The 21,402-nt window shown below is 32.1% G+C and overlaps 1 protein-coding gene across 1 annotated transcript; it reads right to left on the bottom strand.

The window, feature by feature from the left end:
- Positions 1 to 779: 779 nt before the first annotated feature.
- On the bottom strand, positions 780 to 21,347 carry LOC145335213 (uncharacterized). The gene is made up of 15 exons (XM_080180947.1): positions 21,324 to 21,347; positions 20,822 to 21,035; positions 20,529 to 20,604; positions 20,195 to 20,264; positions 20,066 to 20,106; positions 19,604 to 19,784; positions 18,819 to 19,174; positions 13,698 to 13,836; positions 13,111 to 13,157; positions 4,420 to 4,499; positions 3,826 to 3,883; positions 3,633 to 3,717; positions 1,926 to 2,337; positions 1,561 to 1,655; positions 780 to 1,086 (listed from the first exon to the last, which is right to left on the bottom strand). The coding sequence occupies exons 1-15, from the start codon at positions 21,345 to 21,347 to the stop codon at positions 928 to 930; spliced, it is 2,037 nt and encodes a 678-aa protein (XP_080037073.1). The 3' UTR covers positions 780 to 927.
- Between the last annotated feature and the right edge of the window lie 55 nt (positions 21,348 to 21,402).

The following is a 21,402-nucleotide window of genomic DNA, read 5'->3' as shown; positions in this document are numbered from 1 at the left end:
GCTTAACAAAAATTTAAATTATCTTCATGAAACTATCCCTTTTCCTCATTTACTAGGTAAAAAGTAAAAAAAGGTACATTGTACTTCACTAAAAAGGTACTTGGTAATTAAAAGAGATAAATATTCTAGTAGAATAAAAGATTTTCCTGAAATCGACAGGTACTGCAAGAGAGTAAATTGTCTAAGATTTTTTACCTTTGATTCCATCAAGAAATGGGATCTTATCCAGATACGAAGTTTACATAGAAACACCACAGAAATCTTAAGACATTAATTTATTATTATTTAATTGCAAAGGTGCCTTGTAATTTCTGTTTCAACAAAAATCTTTATGATAATCTAGAGCTTTCTGTCATGATTCTAACTTTGTTTTTTAATTTTTAGGATATCTAGAATAATCATCCCTCTCTTTTATAATCTATTCTATTATTAGACCTTTTAATCTTATTTTCAACTTAGATATTTATCTCTTATATGGCAGTTATAATATTACAATGTATATCTTTTAAGGCACTAAAAACTAAAAATACATATTATGAGAGCATGTATAAACATGTTTTGTAAGGGTAGAAATTTTCAAAAATAAGTAGGTAGGTATCACATTTATAAGTTGTAATTTTGAATCAGGTACTAAAATTAATACTTTAATGTAAGTTATTTACAATACTTTGTTTTTTTTTCTAATTATACTATTACTATACATCAAATGCATTTAAAATGTAGGACATAAGACTAATGTTCAATTGGTATTAATTAAAAAAGTGTGGAAGTAAGTGGAAGCACACCAAAATATCATCAAATTAGTAGTGCAAGAATGTAAAAATTTACAACAAAAAAAGAAAATATTTTTATCCAACAATTTCTTAATATCCTACTATAAAAATACCTAATTCTAATGATAAAATATATGTTAGGTAGTCAAGTTAATCACTTCTTTTCTTTCCTTCTGTCCCTGTCAGTTCTATCAGACGAGTGGGATGCTGCCAGCGGATTTTCTATGATCAGTTTTCTATGTTCTCTGATAACAGTAGGCTTAGCCACACTTTCCAACTTTGCCTGCATCTGAGCAAATCTCTTCTGGAACTGTTAGTATCGTGATATTTTTATTTCTGTCATAATTATTATAAACAAAGATGACAACATCCATAAGTAACAAAGCACAAAATATCATGGATGGACAAACGGAAAAAGTTAGTTATTGAGCAGATATAGGTACAGAAGAGATATCAATCAACTTTAAAAATCACAAAAAAATTTATAAAAACAAGTAATTTAATTTTTTTGAAGCCTGACTTACACATTGACGGACAAAGTGAATCCAATAGTTTAGTGTTTAGCGCACTACGCTTTTGTTGGAAGAAACCGAGTTATAGCTCCTCCATAGACTATGCACTTGGCTGACATATGCTGTCGCAATTTATCAGATTGTAATCACCAACCTTCCCTGAGATGCCCTAAGATTGTCAAGAAACAAGAAACGAAAAAGTACATTTCGTTTACGAACATCCCTACAGCCGTAAATATCATATTATTATGAACTTAGAATTAAAAACATCCCTGATTGATCATAGGATTATTCTGTGTGTTTAATGTAGATTTGTTCCCCAATTTTCTTGAAGTTTCAACTTGGTTGTAAACATTTTTGGATACAGCTCCTGTAAAAGTAAAGATGATTTAACTGTCTTTATCTTAAAAATTATTAAAAATGAAAGCTTTATAATCTACTACCAATGAAACAGATGAATGCAAGACATAGAAAATCTGAAGTTTCCATGACTCAATAAATTGCTTGGCAATAAAAGCTCAAGTAAAATCGGTAGGTACTTTTCTAACATTTATGTGCACTGCCAGCATCCAATGTATTAAGGTTTTTCAACACAATAACACCATATAGTAGATGCGCTCCTGTACAAATATAGTCTTACCTAAATCTTCCGTTTCAGTTTCACTAGTAGCGTCAGTAAACTCATAAGTTTGAAGTCCAGTCAACGTTGTCGTAGATTTTTTGCCAATCTCATTGCCAGATTTTTTACTAAATCTTGTTAACTCTAAAGTTTCTATTTTGTTAACATCGTGTATTTTCTTTTTGTTGCTATGGGATAGATCGACCAATTTTCTTACATCACGTAGTTTTGTTTTATCTTTGTTGGTCAAAGTTTTTTCTAAGTCATCAGTAGCAAATTCTATTTCGTTATTGGCTGAGGATTCTTTTTGATTTTGATATTTCTCCTTGTAATATTTTAATTCTTTTTCAAGTTTCTTTAACTTTTTAATATCTTGATGATTTTTGTGTTCGGTTTGGGAGTTCATATTTGAAACAAGCTGGTTGATTTTGGTCTAAAAATATAATAATATAATAAAATGCAAATACTCAAAGCTAAAGAGGACTATCCACGAACAAGTGCAAGTGATTCTAAGCATCTTCCAGCATTGACCCATAGTATTTTTTAGTAAACTAGCGGCTTCGCCCCTAGCCTCTAGGGGCTTTGCCCCAAGAGGTGATAAAAAAAATTAATATTTATTGTTTTTAGTGAGAGAATGTTGCTATTCTTTCATTCAAAATAAATGCTGGAATAAAAAATATTTTTTAACAAAGGACCTAGGAAATCTTCAGCAAATAAAAAAATAAAAAAAAAATAAAAAAAATGGGGGGGGGGGATTTTTTTGTTTTTGGGGGGGTTGGGGGTGTCCCACCCCCCCAAAAAATAGCTTAAAACCACCGCAGGACCAATAGGTATATACCCTGAAGAGTAGAATCCGATCGGTTCAGTGGTTACCGAGAACATAAGCTTCAGACGGACAGACAGACGGACGGACGGACGGACGGACAGACATCATTCTACTTTGTATTATAGATATACTAGGTTTATGTTTAATATTTGCTTTATTGACTAAAAAGTTAGGTTTCACCATGGCTTTATATGAAAAAAACTTTGAAATGTTAGGTAAGCATTGTTTGGTGCAATATCATCGAAAGTTTGATGAGTTCAAACTGTTGTTTAAAAGCTTTGACACAAAAGTATATTACCTATTGTGATTAAAAATATATATTTAGAAAAAGGGTTGGTAACTTGTAAACAGTTTAATTAATGTACTTTTGCAATTTACAACATTTGATGCTTGTCTGCAGTGTTATTTTATTTTGTCCTTTGAACTCAACAAAGCATTTGATAATATTGATTTAAAAATTGCTTTACATTTCAAAGTTTTTTTCATATAAAACCATGGTGAAACATAACTTTTTAGTCGATGAAGCAAATATTAAACATAAACCTAGTATATTCACTAAAAAATTACTGTAGGTCAATGCCGGAAGATTTTTAGAATCACTTGCTCTGGTTCGTGAATAGTCCTCTCTAGAATTGATACATATTTGTCATTATATTTAAAGTAATGCAACTATAGGTATGAATATTATGGTAATTTGAGAAAAATGACATTGTATTTTTAGAATTTTTTTGCTCTTACTCTTTTACAGAACTCTCTACCTATTTTTGTTTATTAAAATCACTTATGAAAGGTGCTTAGAACACATTGCTTTCATTCTGCAGACATAAAGGGAAGTAAAGTCATCATAAAGTTTCATTTATGAGATGTATGCTTTAAAAAATACGTAAATTTAATCCTTTTACCTGAAATTGTTTTTCTTGATTGACAAGTCTCCGTTCTGCATCCAGCTTACACCGTTGCAATGAATGTCCAAGATCTCGTGCATACCTTTAATGATTATTATTTAGACAAAATAAATAATTTTTTCTACACAAATATAACAGTTAATTTTGAATCGATAACTGCCTAACAATAAACTTGTTACTAAGTACTTACTTCCCAAGTTGGTTGTATTGTTCCTCTACATCTTCAACGTGAATCTCTAATTTTCTACCTAAAATTAAATAGGTAGGTATACATACAATCAATAAAAACGATTACTTAGGTCTCATAACTTTAAATAAGACAAACATAGTTACAGGGGTGTATATTCTACATGGGATCCCCTGCTCAGCGGGGGGGGGGGGGGGGAGGGAATAAAAAATAAGTGGTTGGAGGGAAAAAAATGTAAAAATTAAGAAAACTGAAAACATTTTTTCCATTTCCCGTGGGGGGGGGGGGGGGGGGATGGAAACCAAAAAAAAATGTGTGGTAGGAGGGATAAAATAAATAAAATATAGAGTTCTTTACACATTTTTCCATTTTCCTCCCCTCTTGGTGAGAAAAAACTAGAGGGAAAAAAAATAAAAAATTTTGTAGCAGGGGAAAAAAATAAATCTTGTGCATAATTATAAACCTTCCCGGGTTAACCTTTTAAGGAGAACCCGATCGGTTCAGCGGTTAGCGAGATCCTTCGGTACAAACATACAAACACACATACAGACAAACAGAAATCCTGTTACTTTATTATAAGGATTGTAAAAGTGTTACCTTCCATTCTGAGATCTAAAACCCGGATAAAGGTTTTATGCAACAAAGATCTCACTTCTCCAATTTCAAGACAAGCCAACCTAAAATCATTTAAATTCTATTATGAAAACAATTAAAGTGTGGCATAAAAATAATGACTGTCCTAATTTTTGTTAGCTAAAAAATTAAATATATACACATAAAGGGGGGGGGTTTTTAATGCAACCATCTCGTAATCAGTGATTAAATGGCACTTAGAATTCGAATTTCTATCTAAAATTTTTCATGAGTAATCCTTGGTAGGTCTATTTTCCCTAAATCGAACAAAAAGTTGGAAAAGTAACCACTGTGGGCTACAATTGAATCAAGACAAAAGTAAGTGCCGAGCCCTGGGACCTATATAGGGTGAAAATATACATAAATCCTTGATGATTCCAGGTGGAGACAAAATATTTTAGCGGGGTCTTTTGGTTTTTTTTTCAATTTAAAGTTCTGAAAAAAAATTGAAAAAAATATGAAAATCTTTAATAAAAAACAAACAAAAAATAATTTTTAATATTTTTTTTTGTTTAAAGATACAAACAACTTATATAAATACTATAAGCTTTAAAAAAATCACAATTTTCAAAGGGGGGGGGGGCGAAAGTGACACTTTTTGAAACCAAAACTAAGAGTCAACAAAGGAACTCAACTAAAAAAAGGGTTACAGGTCTGAGATTTTGCATGGCAGTTGCTTTATAGGGGTACAATATGGAACTGTGAAGAAACGGCGGCGCAACCGCCGAAAACCGCCGTTTCCCGCCGTAATTTTTGTTGCCTTTTCTCGGCGGTTTTCGACGGTTGCGCCGCCGTTTCTTCACATTTCCATATTGTACCCCTATAAAGCAACTGCCATGCAAAATGTCAGACCTGTAACTCTTTTTTTAGTTGAGTTCCTTTGACTTTTAGTTTTGGTTTCAAAAAGTGTCACTTTCGCCCCCCCCCCCCTTTAGACTTTCAATATAGAGATTTGTAGAAAAAACCTAACAACAAATCCTAACATATTTCTGATCAACATAGCAATAAAACGTCTTTTGCAAAATCTTTATCATCAAAAATAAATAGCACTTACTAAAGACTTTTTTTCATTTAAACTTATACTTTTCACATTAATTAACTTTAAAGATTGATTTTTTTAAAAAGAAAGGTTGCGTGATTTTTTTATTCATAATTAATTGCCTAATTTTGAGATTCAGATAAAAAAACCTTACTGCTTTATATCATTGGATACTCTACTAGCAGCGGCTACACCTCTAGAGGCATATAGGGACCCTTAGGTTTTTTTTGGGGGGGGGGGGGGGGAAGACGAACCCCCCCTTACAATTACAGGTTTTTTTAATGAAAAAGTTAAAAACATTTATTTTGGAGAGTTGATTCTCTTGGGATAGTGATGGTACCCTTCCCCAAAATAGTAATAAACCTTACCAGGACATATAAGAAGCTACCATGTAAAGGAGAACCATATTGGTTCAGTGGTTAGTGAGATCCCTTGGTGCACAAAGACTCACATAGAACGTGTTACTTTATTATAAAGATACATATATACACAGAAAATCTATAATCAGAGTATGTCTGTTTGTTCATCCCTCTGTATAAAAACATTTCAGAATATACAGGGTGGGGCAAATAAGACCGGACAAACTTTAAACGGCCATAGCGCCAAAACTACTTGACCAATCAGGACGTTTGACCCCACTATAAAAAGCTTAGGTAATTACCTTTTATTAGCAAAAAAAAATCTTTGGACGAAGATGGGCTCGTACTCCGAGCTGGCCGCGCTTATGTTCAACAAGGCAGATTCGAAATGCGCCGGTGGAATAATCTGGATCCTCGACTAGAGCCCACTAAATCGGATCTCAGCCCATCTGTAGATGAGGTATAGTTATGCAACTTGCTGGGGATACTGTTAGATACATAAATAAGACACTAGAAAAGACTAGAGCTCTCCATCTAAAGTGGCTTGGCTGTAGTACTCCGGCAAAGTGAAACATGGCAGATTTTAAGATGTCAAAAATTGTGTGAAATCGTGAAAATTTCTCGGTTCTCAACGTTAGAGACCCATATGGAACTTAAAAACTCATTTTAGACTATAGATTGCGCTGACAACCCTAGCTGAATCTTCATGCCATTTCCAAAAAGGTATAGAACGTCGTTCCAGCTCAACTGTGGTCCAAATAAGAGCCTCCGTGTCAAAGGGTAGCGTTAAAGTTGGGTGAATTTGGATCCTGCGGTTACTCACGTTCCTAAGGAAATGGGGCCTCCCAGCAGCCCGATCTTAATTCAATGGACTTTTGGGCCTGAGGCTACTTTGAAGCATGCACCAATAGACGTGCCTATACAACAAAGACCTCCCTCATTGCCACCATCAAGGAGAAATTCGCCAGCTTGGACAGGGACATGTTGACCAGGGCCTGCGGGCGGTTCAGGGGGCGGATGAAGGCGGTGATTGCGGCTGGCGGCGATTTTATTGAATAATCTAATACAGACTGGCCAGCCAATTTTGAAAATAAAAAACGTACAAAACGTACACAAAAAAAATACGTTACGTACATAAAAAAAAGTAAAAAAACGTACAAAACGTACATTCCTAATAAAAATGATGTTTATATTTTCCTAGTTACCTATTATTAAAACATTTAAGTCTACTAGCGGAGAAACACCATAACGGACCATAGCGGACTGACAGACACACCCACCCCCCCAAAAAACAAAAAAAATCAACCCCCATTTTTTTTTTTTTTTTTTAGGAGATATCCTTGGTCCTTTTTTTGTAGAAGATTTCCTTTGTGGAAGATTTCCTTTGTAGAAGATTTCCTTGGTCCTTATTTTTTTTTTTTTACGAATTTCACCTTACACTTTTTTTTACCACCTCTTGGGGCAAAGCCCTTAGAGGCTAGGGGCGAAGCCGCTAGTTATGTACAAAGTATATCCTATTATAAGGACCAGCGACTATGCCCTTAGAGGCCTCTAGAGAAACTTGATTAAGGGGGAGTTGAATTTAAACACCCAATTTTATATTTTTTATTTAAAAATAAAAAGTAAAACACAAGGATGACAACATCCTTAAGTAGCTAAGCTCAAAAGTTATGGATGGAAATCTGGGAAAATAAATAAACTAGGCATAGAGTAGTGTCATAAAAAAAACATTTAACTTATTCAAATAAATCACAAAACCTTTTTAAAAATATATAAAAACGTGAAAATCTAGGAATAAATTCAGCCCCCCCCCCCCCACCAATAATCAAACCTCAATGAAACAAAGTAGAAGTATTGAGAATAAAAACTTATACAATCCCTGAAAATTACAACCATCCATCAAGAAAATGAGTAGAGAAAATCATAAAAACCTATACATCTAGGAATCGATCTAGCACTGCAACAAATAGACAAACCTTAAAGAAACTTTTTGAGAATATGTAGAATGTGAATTTATCTATTTCCTGAAAATTTTAGCCGTCTATCTTGAATAGGAGTCGAGAAAATCACAAAAACTTGAAAATCTAGGAATAGATCTGGCACCCCAACCAAAAGGTAAATCTAAATGAAAATATGTAGGATGTGAACTTATTTAATCAAAAAACAAGAGCCAAGAAAATCACGTTTCTCCGATGGCATAACGGACTGAGAAAGTATTTATAGAGTATTCGCTAATAATTTTTCTAGTGAGAAGTGGGGGGGGGGGGGGTAGATTAGACCACCCTCATTTCTGTTTTCAATTTTAAAAAGAAAGAAAAAATAGGGGAAGGGTGGTTATTTTTTCTAAGAGTGATTTCTCTTGGGAGGGTGGTTGTACCCTCTCCCAGAACCTATAAGAAGCTAACCTGTAAAGGAGAACCATATCGGTTGAGAGAGAGCCTTCGGTACAAACAAACAATTAGACAGAAATACATCCTGTTATTACGTACTAAGTATATCCTATTATATAAAGTAGTAAATTTTTTGTTTAATGCTTAAGATTTTCATTACTTCTGAACCAATTGATTTCAATTTCAGGGAAACTTCACTCAGTAACCGAGATGGTTTTAGGCTATTTTTCTACCATTTTGAATACAGGTTCTCGAAGGGATATGGAAGGACAGAGAAAATAGCCTACAACCTCTCCCAGATCATGTCGGTTCAGCAGTTAACGAGATTCTTCGCTACAGAAAAAAAAGGATTTAGAGGATTATACATATCCTAATATATAAAGTGTTTTATGCTTTTTTGTCTGTAATGAAAGATCTAGCTAACCGCTGAACCGATATGGTTCTCCTTTACAGTAAAGCTTCTTACATACCCTGAGATGGTTTTAGGCTATTCGTTTTTAGAAATAAGTCTGGGTATGGTTTTAGGCTATTTTTCTGACATTTCATATTCCTTCGAATATATAGCCCCTAGATGCTAGGGGCGCAGCCGCTAGTAATAGGATATAGGGTTATTTTGTCTAATGCTAAAGATCTCAGAAAATACTAGTCTTTAATACAAAGTAAAACAATGTCTGTCTGTCTGAAGCTTAAGATCTTGGTAATAGCTGAACAGATTCGGTTCTACTCTTCAGGGAATATATCTACTGGTCCTGTGGTGGCTTTAGGCTATTTTCTTGGAGTGTGGAAAACCCAACCCCCCAAGAAAACAACCACCCCTTAATTTATTTTTGTAAACTAATGCAAATAAGCTGGGTGGGGCCTAAATGAAAAAAAATCATCACAATATCTTTTTATCGTTTTTTTTACTAATTACGAACAAACGATCCTATAAAGGAGGGAACGAATCCTCTAGAGGATAGGGGCAAAGCCGCTAATCCTAGTAGTAAGTAAAAAGCTTTAAGTGTCCACCCCCCAAGAAAATAGCTTAAAAATATTCCCTGAAGAGTAGAACCTAATAGGTTCAGTGGTTACTGAGATCTTAAGCTTCTAAAAGACAGACGGACAAACAGACAGACAGACATCATTCTACTTTGTATTATAGATAATATATACTATTTTTGTAATACTTTTTATACAAATACAAATACATATACAAATATTTTTATACTTATATTTGATTCTTATTCTTTAAAAACTGAAGATACCAAAAAATAAGACTTCTTAATCCTAAACTGAACACCATATGATATCTCGGAAAATTTACCTAAGTAGATAGGTATATAAAGAATTTGAAAAAAATTATTGTAAAATCTATTACAGGTTAGTTGCACAAAGTGCATTTAGACTTGAAATTAGTCAACTGCATATCATTTTCTGTTCAATTCTTTAAACTATATCTATAAAACATATATTTCAAATCCATAAATTTAAACTATAAGTTCTAAAAACATACATATATCACATATTTTACCTACATATTTTTGTTCTATGAAAATTTAAGATATTATTGAATTTATTTTTTATAATACACCTATAGTTTTTGTTAAAATTTTCGTACAAAACATACAAATTACTTTTCTGCTAATATTTGATTCTTATTATTTAAAAAAAAAACGTAAAACGTACAAAAATACAAATTTCAAAATACGTTACGTACACATATCAAAATAACGTCCAGAACGTACACAGATTCGATGCGTAACGTACAAAACGTACAAAACGTACACTCTGGCCAGTCTGCTAATAGTTATATACCTATTTTGCATGCCAGTTTTTAAAATTCAATAAGATCTTTAAAATTGACGATTTTATATTCATTTGTTTAGAAGTTAGAATTTGTCCGGTCTTATTTGCCCCACCCTGTATTTATTTGGTACTAGCGGCTACGCCCCTAGAGGCCTTTAGGGGCACTTGAGAGGGGAAGAAGTGGTTGAATTCTACAACTAGATTTTTATTTTAGACTTAAAAAGAAAATGTTATATTTTGTGTGTGAAATGGGGTCCTTTTTTAGGGGTTGATTTCTCCTAGGATGGTGGAGGTACCCTCCCAAAATAAGTTATAAACCTTCCAAGAACCTATGAGAAGCTACATAGAAAAAAATAACCATTGATCATTGTTAATTACTATTAAGGGATCTAAAGGGATAAGACAATGACCGCTAAATTGATTTACATTCCCAAATATGATACATGGATAACCCTTCTGTATGTTTCAGTTAATGGTTGAAATGTTGGGCACTTAATTTAATAATCCAACCAAACAAAAATCGCAATAGGTCCCCTAAGTAGTTAGGCCAACGAATAACCAATTCCTATATAATATTAAACTATGGGGACTAGTCTAATAAACAGCCCATTGTCCCATCTTGCTCTGATTAATATATTTTTGTATCTGTATGTTACACTTGCTATTTTCTTTATTTGTATTCTTTTAAACTTAAGAGCTTCACTAATTATGGATGTTGTCTTTTTCCCTTGTTAAATCCAATTACCTAATTCTGGATATTCTTTGAGGTTGATAATTACAATTATATTTTATTAAATGGAAAAAGAACAATTTAATCATAATTCAAGATAAAAATTATTTTATCACTAGCGGTTTTGCCCCTAGAGGCATCTAGGGGCCCTTGATAAGTGGGGGGAAGTTGACCCCTCCCCTACTTTCAGTTTTAGTATGTAAAAGAAAAAGTTTTTTTTAAATGTTGGGTAAGAACTAATTTTTTCTAAACTCAAAACTTCTCAGGACCATGAAAAACTTGAACCAAGAAGAACTATATCAGTTAAGCGGTTACAAAGAATCTTCGGTACCGACAGACACCCTCACACACACACACACACAAACAGACAGACACAGAAACTGTTACTTTTTTATAAGGATTAATAGACACTAAACTACTCCTTAATATGTTGATCCTATATCAGTCTAAAAGATAGGTCAATAAAGAAGAACCAAATTGGTCCAGCGGTTAGCAAGAACTTCAGGCACAGACAGAAAAAACACACGGACATCCTATCTTTTTTATACAGGGATATAACTTTTAAACGATAGGAAAATTTTTTTTTTTCCAAATGATATTTCTCTCCCTGCTTTAAAGCACTATTTATGATACAAAATAGATTGATGTCTGTTTGTCCATCTTTCTGATGCTTAAGAACTGATATGGTTCTTTTTTTACTTTACTATGTAGCTTCTCATTGGTCCTTGGAAGGTTTATAACTTTTTTTGAGAAAGAGAAGAGAAATCGCCCCTTAAAAAAGGACCACAACACACAAAAAAACTTTTTCTTTTTAAGCCTAAAATAAAAATATAGTTGTTGAATTCAACCCCTTCTTCACAACTTAAGTGCCCCTAAAGGCCTCTAAGGGCGTAGCCGCTATAGCAAAATAAATATATTCTGTATTGTTTTTATACAGACGGATGAACAAACAGACATACTCTGATTATAGAGTTTCTGTGTATATATGTATCTTTATAATAAAGTAACATGTTCTATGTGAGTCTTTGTGAACTATGGTTCTCCTTTACATGGTAGCTTTTTATATGTCCTGGTAAGGTTTATAACTATTTTAGGAAAGGGTACCACCACTATCCCAAGAGAATTAACTCTTCAAAATAAATGTTTTGACTTATTCATTAAAAAAAACTGTAATTGTAAGGGGGGTTCGACTTCCCCCACAACCCAAGGGCCTCATATGCCTCTAGAGGCGTAGCCGCTGCTAGAAGATTATCCAATAATATAAAGTAGTAAAGTTTTTTATCTGAATCTCAAAATTAGGCAATTAATTATGAATAAAAAAATCACGCAACCTTTCTTTTTAAAAAAATCAATCTTTAAAGTTAATTAATGTGAAAAGTATAAGTTTAAATGAAAAAAAGTCTTTAGTAAGTGCTATTTATTTTTGATGATAAAGATTTTGCAAAAGACGTTTTATTGCTATGTTGATCAGAAATATGTTAGAATTTGTTGTTAGTTTTTTTCTACAAATCTCTATATTGAAAGTCTAAATTTGAAAATTGTGATTTTTTAAAGCTTATAGTATTTATATAAGTTGTTTGTATCTTTAAATAAAAAAAAATATTGCAAATCAATTTTTGTTTGTTTTTTATTCAAAAGTTTCATATTTTTTTCATTTTTTTTTTTCAGAACTTTAAATTGAAAAAAAAACCAAAAGACCCCGCTAAAATATTTTGTCTCCACATGGAATCATCAAGGATTTATGTATATTTTCACCCTACATAGGTCCCAGGGCTCGGCACTTACTTTTGTCTTGATTCAATTGTAGCCCACAGTGTAACGGCTTGCGGCTCAGCCGTTTAGCCGTTTTTTGCCTATTTTCAGGGCAAATTCATCATTAATTACGTAGGAATCAACTTTTTAAAACATATTTTTGGTTTAATTCATGTTAAATGATAGCAATAACCAATTTTTAAATTTCTAGTACCAACAGCTACCGGCTAGAACCGTCTGATAAGGTTTTTGAGTGAGAAAAAGTATTATGTGATGATAGGTTTCGTGACATTTTTGCTCGTAAGATAGTAATAAAATGGCAAAACAGCTGAGCCGCCAGCCGTTAGCCGTTACTTTTCCAACTTTTTGTTCGATTTAGGGAAAATAGACCTACCAAGGATTACTCATGCAAAATTTCTGATCGAAATTCGAATTCTAAGTGCCATTTAATCACTGATTACGAGATGGTTGCATTAAAAAACCCCCCCTTATAAATCTTAAATACCTACTGTAATTTCTACTGGATGCAATTTTTTTCATCCCATATTTTTGCCATAAGAAAATGAACAATCATTGGCTATTGAAATAAAATTATTTCACCTGTCTAGAAGAGGATTTCCACAAGGAACAAAATAATCAACAGCTTTCTAAAATAATATTAATCCTTATAAAAAAGTAATAGGATGTTTGTTTGTCTGTGTGTCTGCTTGTAAAAAATGATCTCGCTAGCCACTGCAACTGAACTGAAATGCTTCTTCTTTACAGAGTAGCTCGGTTTATAGCTACCAAGAGAAATCGCAAAAAAACCCCGGAGATTTTTGGTATTTTGTTAAAAACATAGCTAAAACCATCTAGGCAGAGAAAATGGTAAACAGCTGATTTTAACATAAATTGATAAAAAAAAAAACAATTTTACGTGTCCCTAGAGGCCTCTAGGGGCGTAGCCGCTCTTCAACGATTTTTTAATTTTCTTGTTTTTTTTCTAAAAAGGGGGACACTTTGGCTTGCCATTTGCTATAGTGTAGTACCGAGGGAATTGTGAAGAAATGGCTGAAAACTGCTATTTTAAACTGTAGGTAATTTGTTTGACAAACATCACACCGGTAGATGGCGGTTACGCCGCCATTTTTTCAGTTTGTACTGCATTAAAGTAAAAGTAATGTTAAGTTTAAATTTTATGAATCTACCTGTCTTAACAAATCATTCTTGTAGTCAATAGCAGCATCAATAGCCTCCACACTCTCGTCAAGTTCAACTATTTGTTTCTCCTCGTCAGGAGACAGAAACTTGTATTCATCAAGCTTCTCTTCAAGGTGTAATCTTTCACTAAAATGAAAATTGAATACATTAGAATTTAAAGGGATAGTTGCATGATATGATATGATATGATTTATTAGCAGTAAATTACAGATTAATTTTACAAATAATTAAATACATTTTAAATTACATCATTTTTATAGATATATTTATTTATATTGACATAATTAGGGTAACTGTACTACAGGGCCTTTAAAGTCAATCTTGACTGTCCTTCGGCCCATTTTTCATTTAATTTTTTAAAAATATTTACAAGTTTCACAAATAATATAAAATAATATTAGCTATTTACAGGGTATGGCATTAAAGTAGCTTACTGGTTGCGATATTTAAATTATATTTATATTTTTCCACAGGGATAACACTTTCTCTCCCTGCATTGAAATGTTTTGTACTTTGATATACACTTATTTTTTACATATTTTTTAACAGCTTTGGATGAATTTAATGATCTTAGCTCACCTGCCCAACTATTCCAAATTTTCGGGATTTTTACGGAAGGAAAAGTTTCATAGATTTTATAATTTGGCTTCTCTACTCTAAGACATTTTGATCTAGTATTTTGCAATGGTGTTAAAAAATTAAGCATACATTTGGGAAGTTTGTTTTCTAAATATTTAGAGACAAATTCAACTACATTTGCATTCCTTAGGTCAAAAATGTTAAGAATATCTAGTTTTCCCATCAGGGGCTCGGCATGCACATTGTACTTAGCATTTAAAACATTTCTTACAGCTTTCTTCTGTAGGTTATGAATTTTTGTGATATGCTCATCCTTTGCCGCCCCCCAAACAATTAAGCCATACTCTATGTGGGGCTTAGCGAGGCTGTTGTAAATTGTTTTTAAAGTAGTGGTTGGAAAGAGCTTTTTTGTTTGGGATAGGGCATAGACTGAGCTTGCTATTTTATTTTCTACATAGTTTATATGTTTGTCCCACTTAAGTTCATCATCTATAAGAACACCAACAAACTTGAAAAATTTAGTATTACAATCTCTGCCAATTCTTTCAATTTTTTCCCCTCCTATTTTCAATGTGCATAACTCTGGATCAAATGGCTTTTTATGTGGGCGAAAAATCATATATTTAGTTTTTGATACATTCAAGGCTAGTTTATTTGCTCTAAACCAATTTTTTGCTTTATCAAGTTCTAAATTAGAATCTGCAATTAAGTCATTTAAGTTGTTGTTTGATTTGCTAAAAGTAGTATCATCAGCAAATAAATTTGTTAAAAAGGATGTTGCATTTGGTAAATCATTTATGTATAGAATGAATAAGAGGGGGCCTAAAATACTTCCCTGTGGAACCCCTGTTTGAATGATTTTTTTAGCTGAATTTACACCATTGATTGTAACAAACTGTTGCCGTCCTATTAAATAGTTTTCAAACCATTTCAAGGTATTTTTAAAACCGTAGTGTTCAAGTTTGTTTAAAAGAATTTTTATATTTAGGACATCAAAGGCTTTTGAAAGGTCTAAGAAAATGTTTATTGTATATTCAGGGTTCTTTTTATTTAGATTTTCATAGATATGCTTAAGTAAATTTAATAAAGGCTGTGTTGTGTTATGATTAGGACGAAACCCATATTGATATTTATATAGGATATTACAATCTGATAAAAATTTGATCATTTGTAATGCAACAACTTTTTCTAAAATTTTGCTAAATGCTGAAAGAATAGAAATTGGACGATAATTAGTAAACTTATTTCTTTCTCCTGCTTTAAAAATAGGTACTACACGAGCAATTTTGTAATTTTGTGGTATGAATCCTGTTTTTAATGATAAATTAAATAGGTATACTAACGGATCAATAATTTCATTTATAACTTCTTTGATAAGAAAGATTGAGATGTTATCCTCCCCACAACTCTTTTTGCTTTTAAGTTTATTTAGAGCATACAACAAGTTCTTTTTAGTTACAATACCAAAATTGAAATTAGTATCATTTTTCTCCCCAAGAAAGCTATGAAAATTGGATTCAGAATTTGGTATATTTTCTGCAATTTTAGACCCAATACTTGAAAAAAAGTCGTTGAAACCATCAGCTATTGACTTTGCCCCTGAATATGATTTTATGTCATCATAAAAGATGTTAGGTAGACTTTCCTTATGCTTTCTTCCATTTATAACTGAGTTTATAAGAGTCCAAGTTTTCTTAATATCATTTGATAATTCTAGAAATTTATTGTGATAATAATCTTTTTTTGCCTTCCTTAATTTATTTTGGTAAAGCCGATTTAAGTCCCTCCAATCGTTAAAATTAGTTTCATTAGGGCATTTTATGCGTTTTTTAAATAACTTATCTTTTTGTTTTCTGATAGAAAGTAGTTCTTGTGTCATCCATGGATTTTGGGGGTGTTTTTTTCGATTTTTTCTTCTGTTTGAGAAGGGAAAACTTTCATTAAATTCCTTTTCTATTTTATTCTGGAATGACTCAAAAGCTACTTCCGGCCTAATTTCATTCATAACACTGTCCCAATTTGATTTTGCTAATTTTTCTTTAAAAATATTAATATTTTTCTTAGACATACTTCTGACTTTATCTTCACTTATACCATCCCTTTCCTCCTTCCCCTCACATGTGTGTGCTAAAAAGACAGGTAAATGGTCTGTAATATGTTCTAGTATTAACCCACTTTGAAAATTTAAATTTTGTTTGTTAGAAAATATATTGTCAATACAAGTGGCTGTGTTTTCACTTATTCTAGATGGTAAAGTTATAGTAGGCATAAAGGAATGGGTAAGCATCAATGATAAAAATCTATTTGTAGGGGCATGATTTAGATGTGATAAAACATTAATGTTGAAATCTCCAGAAATTAAAATTTCCTCTGCATTTTTAAATTCCTTACAGTCAAGCTTTTTGAGAATAAGTTCTAAGTCTTGTAGAAAGATATCAATGTTACTATTTGGTGGGCGATAAATGTTTCCTATTATCTTATATCTGCCGTTTTGTGTAAATACTTTAATAAACATGCTCTCAAGAAACCCCTCTTTAAAGACATTTAAATCCCTTAACTCCTGAAAATTTAGTCCTTCCCTTATTAAGAATCCGACACCGCCCCCTTTTTTCCCCTCCCTCCCTTTGTATACTATAGTTTGATATTTGTGAATATTAACATCCTGACTATTTTTTATGGCCCATAATTCTTGAAGTGAAATAACAGAGAAACTAAATTTTTCATTTGCTAAATTTTTTAAAAGACTTTCTAGGCTTTTACAATTTTTTGTAAGACTTCTTATATTATATGATAATAAGGAGCAAATTTCTGTCTTTTCCTTATACAGATCATTAAATTCTTCCAAGCTGAAGTAAGAACATTTAAAAAGATTTTCATCTACAAAATTATCAATCATTTTCAATATGAGACCAATAAGCTAAGTTTAATGCTACGTGAATTAAAGAAAATATGAGAATCATAGTCCTGATTAATGTGTAAAGTTATATATACAGGCGAATTATTTCAGTTGACAGATATTTAATACTTTTAAAAGTAAAGATAATTTTATTGATAGAAATAGAAAGTAAATGAAATGAACCTTAAAAAAAAAAAAAATTGATTTAAAGCTATACATATGAAGCAGTGTTAATAAGATTTGAATGGCATTAAAAAAATATTTTCTCTGAAAGTGCAACTAACTTTTTAGTTTTTGATTTCTTCCTTTTTAACTTTTTTTACTAATTGATCTACCTCTATTTCAGTTAGGGTGCATTTGCTTTCGTCGTCTCCAAACTGCTTTGTGATGGGTTCCCAGGCACCGTCCCGCTTCACCTGCATGTAGATGGTCCCGTTCTGGTCTGAGCTGAAGTTGTTGATATCTCCATTTCTCTTGAGCTTCTTCAGGTGTTGAACCAGCATGCCCCTACGCTTTGTCAGATGGAAACAGATAAAAAAGTTGGGGAGTTTGATGTGTGCCTTTTCTTCTTTGGATTTAGCTTTTCTCCTTTCTTCTCCTTTTAGCCCACCTCGTTTTATGGCCTTGACCAGGCTGCTATAGGCACTATCATTGCAGCGGTTGTTGAATTTAACCAGAATAGAACCCGGCCCTTTCAGTCTGTGGCAGGCAGCTAAGTCGCTGTCTGGAATTTCGATGCCATAATGCTCTAGGATAAGTTCCTTGGAATGCTCTTGGATGGTTTTATTTTCTTTTTTCAGAGTCTCGTCCGATTTGATAATTGTCTGTAGATTTTTAGTTGGGATGTCTGGACTGTGCAGGATGACATTACTTTTAAGGTTTCTTTGCCAGAGAGTATCATTATCATCTTTCAGGCCTCTTATTTGTTGCTTTGTGTCTTCTTGTTCGTCTGGGTGAAAGTCCTTCTCACGCTGCTCAAAGATGGTTTCAAGGGCACAAATGATTCCTTCAAAAGCTTGGTTGCCATTACTTATATCTTTTTTCAGACCAAATTTTAGAAGAATATTTGACAGTCTAGTTAATTGATCTTCACTAATAGTTACTTTTGAAGCTGGCATTTTGGCTGTCACTTGAAAAATATTCGCTGTATCTGAGTCTAACCTTTAACACATATGTGGTAGTTTAACCTTTACACCGGAAGTTCACTGCTCGCCGGTCAAACTAATGCATGAAGTGCATTTAAAAAGTTTGATTGCAAGCATAAGTAATTAGAATACATCTAACATGTATAATTTTGTATTACAATAAATAGCAATCAATTAGGCACCACCAAAAGTCATTATGTTGTTTTTGTGAAAACGGGACAGCCATAAAAGTTGCACATATCCAAAAGAAACAAGATTTTCAAGTCATGATATTTTTAAAACTACCTGGTAGAAAATTGAAATTCTTTCAAATACATGGTTATAGATGTAGTCTAAACTATTGAACAGAAAAAATACCTATGCAGTTCACTAACTTCAAGTTTAAATGCACTTCGTGCAACTACCCCTTTAAAAAGTCATCAACTATTCATTATGCATGATTTTTCTAAATGCATTATTTTAGGAAAGGTGCTACTTTTTTTAATTACCTGATAAATGCTTCTCTGATAATTCTAAGGCCGGCAATTTGTTCTGTTATTGAAAGCTTGTTCATTTCATTGATTTTATTATCATCATTCATTTTCTGTTCATTCATTGGTTTATTTTCAATACTTTCTATACTCTTATTTTGTTTAGTGTCATGTATAGCTAAAGATTTGACTTGAGAAATTAGAGGATTTTCAATGTTAATTTCATTTGTAGATCTATTTTCTTTGTTATCTTTAATACCGCGTTTTTCTTGATTATCCGTATTTATTGAGGTTGGATTTTGCAAAGCTTGAGCTAGTTTATTTTCAAGAGATTTCTTGCGCTGTAGTTGATCTCTGTACTTTCTTTTAATAACCTTGAAAAAAATGCACTTTAATAATACCAATAAAGCCAAAATAAATTAAAAATACTAAAGACCTCTCTTTTTTTATATTTTAAGTATTGTATAAATATTTTTTTTTGCAATGATGCTTTTTAAAATGTGCCCAATATTGACTTTTCTTTTAATATTAGCTTGTATGTCTTTGCTAAGTATGGACATAATAAAAGCAACAAGGATGACACATCCATAAGTAGCGAAGCACAAAAACATTATGGATGGACCAACAGACAACTTCTTGAGCAGATTATCATTAAAAAATATATAAAATCATTTACTTTTTATGCATAAATGTATTTTAACATGCTAATGTTGAATAGCAGCCGAGAAATTCACGTTTCCACGTCACTTTACATTTTTTTAAAAGACGGACGGACATTTCGAATTTAAATATTAGGTATCTACCTTGTATTCTGCATCTAAACTTTCAATACTTTGCTCCAGCTTGTTAAAAGATCTAGCTCCCGGGTTAACTAGACTAAGAGTAGTCTGGACTTCATTGCTTTTCTTCTCAAAATATCTCAGTTTGTCGCTGTATTTCTCTATGTTTTTGGATAAATATTGTTTCCTGCTCCTTTCTTCATGACTGTAAAATTGGAAATTTTAGATAAAAAAGGACATTACCTAAAAAATAACTTTAAAATGTGGGTGTGGGGAACGGGAGGGTTGAGGTTTATGATTTGTTAACTTTGACATTACTAGTTTAATACAGACCAATAAAATCAATAAAAGTACTCAAAGTTTTTGAGACATCTAATAAGACATTGTGGTTATAAAACATTTGGTTCAGTGTAATTTACTGTCCAATGTCCCCTCCCTTCCTGATGGTTACCCCTAAATAAGGCAAGTTCTTAATAATTAAGTCACCTGTTTGTACTTTCTTGGTTTTCTAACTTTGCAAGCTCAATCTAAAAAAAAATATTTTCAATTCTCTTACCAATTCATCTAATCAAACTTTATAAATCGTAAATTAAAATTATCATTAATGATACCAACCTGATTTGTTAGTAAATGATGTTGCGCCCGCCGGGTTTCTTTACCTAACTGTTCAACTTGGCTTGTCAATCTAAAATAGATCGATAAGATTTATGTCTTTTTTTATGACACTAGAAAAAGAGTTGATGGATTGTTACTTTTAAAAAAATGCAAGTTTATTTATTCATTATTTACTGGGCTATTTCACTTAAAAGTGTTGTGTTGGACTATCCCCTAATGCTAACAATAGCTTCAACCTAATACTTAATATAAAAAGCTTCACTAAAAATAATATCCGTTAATAGGTTTTGGTATACAGTAACTTTTTTTTTATAGATAATATTAATTTTCTTACTTTGAAATAAAATCTCCGGCACTATTCCTTGTTCTTTTCATTTCTTTTAATAAGCTCTGTTTTCCTCGCACCAAATCTACAAAATAAATTAACAATCAAATTTAAAAACAATTACCTAATCAAAATTCAATAAATGTACTTAACGTTTTTGAGAAAAAAAATAAATAAGGTGTTTAAAAATATTTGGGTAAGATTCAATGTGCTTTCCCTCCCTGGCTTAATTTGAATATTGCATAAACCTTAAGTATTTTTTAATTATGAACTAAATTGGCCTGGTTATAAATATTAAATACCTTTATGGTCTTCAAGTTGGGACTTAGTTTTATCAACCAAATCAGACAAGGTCTTTAATTCTTCCCGGATTTTTTCAGGATTCTCTATAGGCAATTCTACATCAGGAAATGAGGTTTCTTTGTGATTTTGATCTATTTCAGTTGTATCGTCTAAGTTGTAATTGTCACTTTTTATTTGTTCTACAAATCTTGTTTCAAATTGTTCAATGGCAGCCTTTGATCAATATAAACATTAATAGAATAGATCAGAAATAAAATGTAAAGTTTAATTTTGTCTAGTACCTAATATCATTAAACTGACAGATTTTTACGTGAGTTCTGTTTTATGAAAGAGAACATTTTTCTATGCTAAAGAGCAGTCCTTAAGTTGTTCGGTGATTTTTCTCATACTTATTTTTGGACCTATGAAAACCGCCTTTCTTCTATGTTCAAAATTTGAAAAGGGAAAAACATTACTGCCCTTTACCTACCCTAAAATAAGCATCATATATGGTCAATATACGATAAGAGGGTCCCTACTGTTCATCAGGTATCTTTAAATCAGTATTGTTTAAATGGAAAAAAGCTTAATCTTCCCCTCT

This window comes from Acartia tonsa, chromosome 13 (assembly GCF_053477335.1).
Source record: "Acartia tonsa isolate MP-2025a chromosome 13, ASM5347733v1, whole genome shotgun sequence".
Taxonomy (NCBI): Eukaryota; Metazoa; Arthropoda; class Copepoda; order Calanoida; family Acartiidae; genus Acartia; species Acartia tonsa.
This window is presented reverse-complemented; position numbering and strand designations above follow the sequence as displayed.